This window comes from Priapulus caudatus, unplaced genomic scaffold (assembly GCF_000485595.1).
Source record: "Priapulus caudatus unplaced genomic scaffold, Priapulus_caudatus-5.0.1 Scaffold216, whole genome shotgun sequence".
Classification (NCBI taxonomy): domain Eukaryota; kingdom Metazoa; phylum Priapulida; class Priapulimorpha; order Priapulimorphida; family Priapulidae; genus Priapulus; species Priapulus caudatus.
The window spans coordinates 332,293-342,810 of NW_014577277.1; the positions used below are offsets into that span (position 1 = coordinate 332,293).

General features: G+C 36.7%; 1 protein-coding gene across 1 annotated transcript in view; it reads right to left on the bottom strand.

Annotated features, from left to right (window-relative positions):
• Nucleotides 1-10,518, bottom strand: part of LOC106807466 (endoplasmic reticulum lectin 1-like) — a 21,794-nt gene that overhangs the window by 7,315 nt on the left and 3,961 nt on the right. The window contains exons 2-12 of the mRNA XM_014809799.1: nt 9,650-9,745; nt 8,676-8,765; nt 8,282-8,359; nt 7,735-7,789; nt 6,365-6,387; nt 4,876-4,998; nt 4,003-4,100; nt 3,576-3,699; nt 3,050-3,172; nt 2,606-2,778; nt 1,730-1,807 (exon numbers count right to left, since the gene is read on the bottom strand). Of these exons, the coding sequence (XP_014665285.1) occupies nt 1,730-1,807; nt 2,606-2,778; nt 3,050-3,172; nt 3,576-3,699; nt 4,003-4,100; nt 4,876-4,998; nt 6,365-6,387; nt 7,735-7,789; nt 8,282-8,359; nt 8,676-8,765; nt 9,650-9,745 (1,061 nt within the window). The remainder of the gene's footprint in view (nt 1-1,729; nt 1,808-2,605; nt 2,779-3,049; nt 3,173-3,575; nt 3,700-4,002; nt 4,101-4,875; nt 4,999-6,364; nt 6,388-7,734; nt 7,790-8,281; nt 8,360-8,675; nt 8,766-9,649; nt 9,746-10,518) is intronic.

A 10,518-nucleotide genomic window follows, 5' to 3' on the forward strand; every position in this document is an offset into this window, starting at 1 on the left:
TCCATGTTTTCACTGTCGTGTTATCTTTTTGCCCCATGTTTTCACTGTCGCATGATCCTTTTGCTCCATGTTTTCACTGTCGTGTTATCTTTTTGCCCTCAATTTTATCATTTAGGTGGAGCACCCGTACCCCCAAAAAGGTGAGTACCCCGCCCCCTCGCGGTGGAAACCTATAAGGTCATGGTCTCCTCTTTGCTACCTAAGTTAATCACACATGCAGCAGCTGTGCAAACTGCGCTCGGCTGTAAAGCAATGTACTGCAATATAATAATCCTATGGGATTCTACAGCACGTTTGAATTCCAGTTGGGAATGTTTCGTAACGTCAAGTTGAAATATTATTATGATTGTTGTAAAATGGCTATGCAGCCACTGCTTTTCCATCCATTGCTTTCAAAAGCATGTAGTGCATACAGGGAAGCATTACCAAATTATTGTGTAGGTAAATAAATGGCTACATATCATTAATGAATAGTACTTCTCAACATCAAGAACTACACAATATCTTGAACAAATCCAAGATACATTTTTACCATAAAACTCCGATAGTAACATCCCAGTTGGCCTACTCCCATTTCGTCTGCTCTTAGAATTGGCAATATTCCCATGTCGCCTACTCCCAGAATAGGTAATAGTACAATTTTCGTCGTAGTATTGATATTACAACAAATACCAGGAGAAATTAGTGTGGATGCCACTCTGTCTAATCTATGTATGCTAATCAAAACCATATATTACATTTATAAATGATTATTTAGTGGACAAACTGATGGTAGACAAAATGGGAAACGGGTAGATTTTTAGTGCAGACGAATTGGGTGTAGGTGAAATAGGTAGGCCAACTGGGGGTTCTGCTATAGACGAAATAGGAATTTCGCAGTAGGCGAAATGGGAGTAGATCAACCGGGCATAAACCACTCCGATAGGATAATTAGTTCCCGATTGAATGGCTTGAAATTAACCCTGCTAACACTGTTCACCAGTTAGAAGGGCTCATGATCTGTAATACATACTAGCCTAATGTTTGCTATTTATACAATGTTGGTTTTATAGTGAGAAAGTTGCAGTGATATTATCATCATAACATTTTCGTAGTAGTAAATTTGTCTAGTCAGCCAAAAATCATGTGGTCCTTCGCACCAATGATCCCGATTATCTTGGCTGGGTCTGTTTCAGCAAAATGTGCCATATTGTGTGCATTGCTATGTCCCATATAACAGCAGTGCATTACAATCGTGCATAGCAACATGAACAGTTGCTAGAATAGTAGGCCTATGTGAAAGCGTTTGGAATTATTTTACAATACACACTTGATATGCCTGGTATGGGAGATGTTGGGTGTTGGGATATTTCATCATGAATGATACCACGAGATGGTTGTTGCACTAAATATGGCAACATCCATCATTCTTTATTGTGACTTTGTAATAAATTTAGGTTTTGATATGTTTCAACACAAGCTGTACATTAATCTAATCAATGCAAAAAGTGGATACGATTTTCTATATAACCGGCACTACTGGTCAGTACTTTCCTAGCTCTTACAGATTACTACAATGTTTAGACGAGTGTGAGCTTCAAGTTCTAGCTTGTTGCTCTGTTCGAGCAAGACTTGCTAGCTACAACAGTACACAATATTGCATATTCAACTACTGTGTTCCATTTTTATGTCTGCTATACTATATACATCACAACAGATTTACTTTGCTAATGAATGTTATTTTACTTACTTTAGCTTGACTTCCACTGCTCTGGCTTTGCCACTAATATCACAGATGTCACCACTTGAGAAATAATGGGAAACATATCTAGGAGAAAACAGCAGCATGTTTTACAAGTTTTGCCAATATAATTGAAAAAAATAGACACAAATCTGACATCTTAAGACTTATAACATAATCAGTATTAAGTACATGTAACTCTTGATTCATACAATTATGTTCTTGAAAATGGTTGTATAAATCAATCAAAGTAAATAGTTGAGGTTGGGTTGAAGTTCTTAATAGGACAGAATAGCAAATATTAAAAAATTATTATAAAAGTGAAAACTGGTTTAGATGTATGAAGAAATATAAACACCTATTATATAACCTACCAACTATAAAGCCCGGCGCACACGTGAGTAATTTTACTCAAGTAAAATGATGCATGCATCAAAATACACAACGAAAATCCACCGCACACAGGAGTATTTTGACGCATGCATCATTTTACTTGAATAAAATTACTCACGTGTGCGCTGGGCTTAATAAAATATGTGCATTATCACCATCAAATACTGTAAGATCCCTCGATTTTAGGTGATCTATGTACTGGTTCAACCAAGGTTAGTATAATATGCATTTCCCGTGAAGCTCATAATAGCCTACTGGATCGCATGGCAAGGCTAAAGCATGACACTCCTAGACCCTATGAAGATGCTTGTCGGCAGTTGATTGTCGGAAATTGCATTATCTAAATAAAAATATGCTCATTTAAAAAAGGGTATCAATGACCAATTATGTTATCGAGGGTTACCTGTACATCAGAATTGATATTCATAAGAACATTATTTGCAAATGTCCTACATTGCACTTAAAATTATAGATCTCAGTAACGAGCCTTACTTTGGTTTTGTACCCGACACTATCTTCTTCTGGGGAAAAGCATCTAGCCAATTAACGTGGCTCTCCATGTTCCATGTCCCTAGTAGAATGTTAGTTCTATCCTGATTTTTGTCTTGGTGAAATTGGTAGACATGTTTGCCATAGCAAAATTCGTACTTCCACCAACCCCGTCCCTAAAATGTAAGAAGATTGTTTACTATGTATGTACTAGTGACTGCACAATGATGAATAAATGACACAGAACAAAGATCATATGGTATATATCGCTATATGAAATAACTTCATCGTTAAATTGTTAATTACTTGCCTTCACGTTGCTCTCTTCCAATGATATACCACTGGAATAGTTATCTATATGATATATCACATCCTATGATATATTATAGCTTTAATGACGAACTAAATAAACGAATGATGACCTTGTACAATAAATGCAATACTCACTCCTGTGAGGCAGTGTGCCCCACTGAGGAAATTCCGGATGAGATCCTGATCAGTGGGAATTGTATGAATTTGAGGAGCCACCTCGACAACCTGTGATTTCCCATGCATCCTGGGCAACGAAGTCTGTTGTGTGAACGAACAGCCCAACATTAGTTCCATTACAAAGCTGACATTGCTATTAAGTGGCTTCTTAATGGATTCAGCATTCTTTCATTAATGTATGGCTGTCTCAAGATCTAGTGAGTTCGGCATTAGGTAAAACAAGTACAGAACACTGGCTTGGACAGGTTAGCAAAAACGAATCAGGCATAATACAGTTCTAATACATTCGCCAGCATTTTCTCTCTGCATTTAGCAATTTTGACTGGTCACTTGGAGCCTTGGCACACATTCTCAAAGTACTTACAGCATTTTTTATTACACATATGTTCTCATCTATGTGAACGCCTTGGTCAATTTCCTAACTCAGCAAAGTATAACCTGCCATACTGGTAATGCTAGTTTTCGGCATCGAAATAAGCAATACCTGTTTATTGTACTGTGAAGTTGATTTTGCTGCCATTTCATTCTGCAGTTTCAGACTTTTTGGTATTACTGGACTGTTCTCCATGGCTAGGCACTCTATTTCGTGCACTGGATCCTTTGCCTTCCTGAAATTACAATCCAAAATTTTAACATGACAGTTTTAAAAATAAAATAGATGCCCACATATACATAGGTATATTATTATAATTCAGAGACGCCCGAGGGTGAAGCCGATTTCCATGATTACTCTCCGCATTGTGACGGTGCTTGCCTCCACATGAGATTTGTTCAGGATATCAGTATACAAACTGTGAAAGTCAGTTACTTGTACTCCATTTAATGTTAATAATTGCACAAATTGCACGTATAATTTTAAATATATATGCATTTTAATAAAATACACCAGATATATAATATAGCAACCCCACCTGAAGTAAGGATGTTCGCAGAGAAAAGATGTGGCAATGACAACTTCGTATTCACATGTGGAGGTTTCCTTAAAATGAGCAATTTCATTCCTACCTTTCTACAACAATAAAACACGCTGTTAAAATAACATATTGATTCGCCTACCAACAATTTTGTATGCCTGACAAGGACAAAACACATCAGTTAATTTTTCATTGAAAAATGTGGTGGAAATTTTAACCGAAAATAATTTAAACTTGTAACCCTGAAACACAAGATACAACTTCAAATGCAAAAATTGTGTAATCTTTTGACAATAGCGAAAAACACATACTGTTTTCCGTTCCCCAAAATTGGGCACCACATTCGCACGATTAGCAACATGTGATGATGTTAGTTACGATTCGATGTAGTCATGACCAATCACACACTAGCTAAGCCCCCCATATTTTTGCTCCCAAATTTTTTCCCCTAGCCATCTTTTTGCCCCCCAATTTTTCCCTTGCCATCTTTTTGCCATTGTATTCACCATCGAGCCATCTTTTTACCCCATGTTTTCACCGGCAAGCCATCTTTTTGCCCTCAATTTTCTCATCTAGGTGGAGCACTCCTAGCCCTAAAAAGGTTGAGTACCCCCGCCCTCCCGGGGATGAATGTATGGATAAAGTATATCCTGTGTGCTGAATGAGCGACCTCATAGTAGTGATCGAGTTAACTAGTTCTTGTCAGTTTGTACTATATGAAACAGGAACAATATGAAAACATGTCATAACAGCCAATGCGACCCACAAGTGTCAATTGTTAGAGGCTGCAGCTGTTATCTCTCGGCTGCCTCAAATCTTCCAACTGCTGTGTTGTGCCTGTGTTATGGCTACTTTATAGTATTAGCTTACCTCTTTGCATATATAGTAGACAAGCGTAGTTCTTAACTTGTCTGTTAGATCACATTTAGTGCCGTCTGTCATGTTCATAAACAGATATTTTGTTTCAGCCTTTAATATCTTCCTCGACTTGGGCTGTATAATAGTAAAAGAATCATAAGCAAATATAATTACTATGATGTTTACATACATCACTAACCAATAACAAAGAACCCTTTCCAAAAAATGCCAAGTTGATCAATACACACCTAAATGCAACCTTGAGTAAATGCACTGGTTGACTAAAGTGAATTCTCTGCCTGACCAGTTGACCTTGACATTTACTAGCAAAGACCCCCTCCCCCCTATTATCCTGGCCTTGGAGAGAAAGTACGTATGGAAGTGCCATCAAGAAACATCAGCCAAAATGCATCCACTTATTCTTGGGTAACCATTTAACTGCTTAACTCTCAAATTAAATTAGCTACCAGCGTAGCTACTGACGTATTTACACCAATGAGCCAATGAGACAGATCCTAGCCTCAGCATTATTTGCAAGGTACGTAGATCTCTACCAAGGAATTAATACAAACCAAGCAGACCATGTATGGAGTTGCTGTATTTCATAACGGAGTAATAGCTGAGCATTTTAACAAGAAAGGGCAAATTTCACTAACACTAGGATTGAATAAAAACCAAGGAGTGTGCAATGCTTAATTATTGTAAATTCAACGTTTTCTGACTTTAATCTACCTATGATTTGTTATGTTTAGCACAATAAAGTGAGACACCAGCCTCACTCTACGTAATAATATTCTGACGTGGTTAATTTTAAATCGTTTTCCAATAGAGTATGATTTCATATGGTTATCGAAACTGCAAAATATTACTAGGAATCGTTTAATGTTCATTTCCATGCACATCTTTCTTCCTTGTTCATTGATTTCCTTCTTTCTGTGAGTCTGGCTAATTGCCTTGGTGTTGGCAAGCACTGACCAGCACTCACCACAGACTTAATTGATGTGAGATCTATGATGATGTCAGGAATGAATAAAAGCATACTTGTTTTTATTCACACCTGATAAAGTTATTTACTTAATGTCCACATTGCCTAGCTTAAAGCAGTCTCCATACCCATCTAAACTTCTCAATGGCATATCTTCCAGCTACACCTACGAATAAAGAGCAAGCCGTCTATATCAACTTGCTGTCAACTCATGCCAATCCCTTTCAAACACAATGCCTAGCACTGTACGGTAATTCTCTGCCGGTATACGAGTTTCCTGACATAGATTGAGCTGTCCATCCCAGAATAATAAAAAATAAAAGGAAAAATAGAAAAAATGAAAAAATACAAGAAGAAAATAAGAGGCAGAAGAATGGAAAGAAGGAGCACGATTACTAAGCAAAAAAAGAAAAAATGTACCTACTTATTCAAAGTTATTCACTTCGTGAAAGTTGTCTAAAGTAACTGTTCATTGCCCAGTGTGATCATATGCTATGTCAGTAAATATTCACATACCTTTTCCATCTCTGGAAACAAGTCTGAAAGAAAAATGGTATTACATATGTTAGATTAGACACTTTCACAGCCAATAATGACTCCGCTGTTCTATCTGATGAATCCTCCCAAATGTTAAGAGTAAATTTACTTTGCCATTATGAGCCAATTTAAAGAGCACCAGTATTCGATTTTGGACAAGCTTACTGAACGATAACACGTTAGTTAAGGTTGTTATAATCTCATCAAAAAAGTCTGACAAATAATTTAATGTCTACTTCTTGTCCTTTTTATATAATATTACCAGGGTTTTGCCCCAAGAATTCCGGAAGGCATGTTGTTTACCGACCGATGGTGGATAGCCAGGGAAGAGGTTGTACCAATTGGAGTCAATTACACGTGTCAGAAGCGTCCCCAATACACGTGTATATGCAGTCATTTTAGAAACATGATTTTGGAATCCGTGCATGAAGTAAGCGGCATACACGTTGTTTGCTTTACTCAGTTTAGATGGCCAGTCGATGTTGGCATTTATGTTGCATGTATTTGGGTTTTACATGTACACGTGTTCATTATTGTACATAACTGCTGGTGGTTAGACAGATGAAACAGGACACCGAGTCAGTGAAAAAAATACACGGGGGCTCGGGGCGATTTAGCCCCCGAAATGCCAAAAAGAGCCCCCGTAAATTTGCATAGAGTTCAATGCAAACCAAAATTTAGAGTGCTATTTTCCTGCACTCGAGCTTGAAAAGTAGCCCCCGAAAAAATGATGTTCCTTTGATGTGTGGCAGTATTGATATACACATAGGGGTGCTGGGGACTGGGGAGCAGAATAATGAATGTAAATCCCTTCCCAGAACATGTCACTAGACTCACATCGCAGAAATTAACAGCCTGTTGTTAGTTTGTATTTTCCGATAATTGGTTCCTCACATAATCGATTATCTAATTAAAGACTGAGATAGTTTATTTTTTAATTATAAAAGAGATCTATCACCAGGACATCACTAGTAACCACAGTTGAAATGAAGGAACATTGATTAGGCAACTATGAAAGGACTTATATAAGGACTTATGGGATGTCACAAATTAGCTTCAGCTTTGAAGCATGTCGCATCTGATATGCATTTAAGGCCCGGGGACGACGCTGATTAATTTTAATTTGTCTTGTAATACTCTCATGTTCATGCAACTGATTAAAAAATGCTATATGGTACTACAAAATGATTACATGCGGCAAGTAGAATAAACACAACAGCATCTAGAAACTTCTTCATTTAAATAAAACTAGATTACGAGCCAACAGCAACCCTATTATACACGTGATATAATTAGTCTGTGGTAAAAAATGGCTTGTCAATCTCTGTAAAATACACACAGATTTATACCTTTATACTTCTTATCAGAAAATCTACCCAAGATGTACTCCTGCAGGTGTGTTTTCTGAAATGCAGTCAAACAGCTAATTGTGATATAAGACTATAACCTCATATAAGACTAATTATATTTAAAATTACAATTAACAGATAGTAATAGTAATAAATACTTAATCTACAATTATTGACTATATCAACCTAAATTAAGATGGCACTTCTTGACAAGATATTAAAACTAAGCAAATAAACAGTTTGTTCACTATTTTGATTGCAGTATACTAATGATTTCAGTGTTTACATTTTTATCTTCAACCTTCAATGTTAACAAGCAGCTAATTGCGGCTGATATTGTACAAAACTGATATGGTGGAAGTTTTTAGCACAATCAACAATTCACACTCTGTATTTTTGGCCAGTATAAAGGCAACCACATTGAAAAGGTTTTTCAAGTGTTTATCATTGTATTCACTGCTCTTATTATATATCTATATGTCTGGATCTAGACTTCAACAGTCTTACATTGTTCATTGAATATCCCGAATGTTAATTATACGTTCACCTTGCCATCTTCTTTTTCTTCATGATATTGCCGTAAATATAAACCATGACAAAGCTCATATGTCCAATACTGTTCCAGCTAAAAATCAAAAATCAACAAATAATAAAATAAAATATCAAATATTCATAAAAAAACTAGTCAAATTCAATACTATATACCACACACAAATTATTCCATATGCATTTTGTACACCTTAGAAAATTCAATACTATACCTGACAATACTGACACAAACGCTGCATATCGATTATCGTATATCGTGGGCTGCTGTATCATGATTCACCACTTTATCGGTGAATCGTTACACCACTAACGTGCATATTGTGCACCGTATATCAATTACTTGATTTAGATATATTTTTCACATGAATAACGTGACTAGTTTCTTCCATTACCCTGTAAGAGCATGCATTTGCAATTATCAATTCTTCCATCATCTCAGCAAGTGTCTTTCCTTCATAGCTCGTGTGACCAACATTATCTTTCTGCAATATGATAAGAAGTTTGAAAACTTTATAATATAAAACATAATTTCTACATTAATCAATTATTTTTCTAGAAATAAAAAATATTAGTAAGTCTATATATATGTTAAAGATTAGATGAAAAATAAGAGTTCCAACACATATATACACATTATAGCTTCAGGAATACTTGACTCTAGGTTCTAGGATTATTTTCAGTTGATTTAGGTTAAAATTATGCTACATTAAAAATTTCATGGTTCAATCACCATTAGAAATATTTTTTTTTACGTTTTAAAACTAACGACTACAGTTAGATTACAACGACGGTGGCGCCACTCAAAGCGCACCATCTGAAAAGTTGCGCAAATGGACTTTTCCGCCAAGGGATACAGACCGAAGGTGTTTCTTATTTATTAATTTAACAGCGAATGGATTGCTATATTTTATAAACGACATATTTAGTTTCAGTTATAGTAATACAGATAAATTTGTCATAAAATGAATATCGTTCGGTTAAATAGCATTTAAGTATAAATATAATTGCACTTTTGTGATTAGCCCTCGGTCTGTAACGTGCAAAATAAATTGGCAAATGCGCAACTTTTTCATGGTGGCAACATGATCGGGTGTCATGTCAGCGCCCAAAAATGAAAATTTTGAAATTCAATTTTGTTTTATGACAAGCATGAATACGTAATTATAGATATTTGTAGGTATGTGCTATTATTTATGAATCTACTGTCATAATATGCTCTCAAATTCTAAAGTAGAGTATCTCTTTAAGTTTGCTCCTCACAACAGCCAGCACTCGTTATCAAACAGAGTAAGATTGTTTCTATTGCCTAAAGGAATGACAATTTTGTATTTACCAATACTACTCTATTATCCTCACAAATATTTACCTCATCATCTTTTTTTTCAGGTACCTCTGGTATGATACAATGGTATTTCTCGTTGTCTGGTGTGGAAATAAGCACTATTTTATCTGGGTCCAGATCCTATAAATATAGATGACAGCAGGTTGTCATTATTCACCCCTGATGACAGCAAGTCCTTTGTGACTTTGGCACAAGCTTAGGTGTTCGCAAGCTCTAGCATGAGCCATATATGATTTCAATAGACTTTCCAGGCTCTATCCTCAAACACTCAGTTATGAATAAATATGTTTACATATATGCACTAATTGTACTCTTGATGAGGACTGAATGCCACTTTTACACTTTTTAGAAACACAAAGTATCGCCAACCAAACATGCACTAATTGTACTCATATCTATCCATCGGGTGTGTAGTTGCGAATTTCTTGTCTTCGTCGGCCTCGCCAATTACGTTAAAGTGGTTACGTGAATGATGTAACACACTACTCAGGGCTTGAAACTAACCTAAAATGTTTACAGACTGCATATTTGTAATCACTACATTAAGTGAGTCATCAGTTCATCCGTTCATTTGCTCCCACGTCACCCCGCAGAACAGTGAGTATCAAGCAAGCGTCACATTACTTAACCTAATAAGGCTATGTCATGCGTATGTAAGATTTAGCAACCAAGGTCTTGGCCCGCCTTGTTTGCATACAAAACACACACACAAGCGGGCTATTCTTATCCTGGGCTAAAGTATCCGGGCGCCCTGCTTCATGTTGTGGAGGGAAGACGCATCCAACTTGGAGGCGGCCTAGCGCGTAAATTAGAGTGGGCAGGGCTCTCCCCAGGATGAAATTGAAACAGGGGAGGGGAGGGGGGGGAAAGGAGGGGAAACGAGGGGGTCGGAA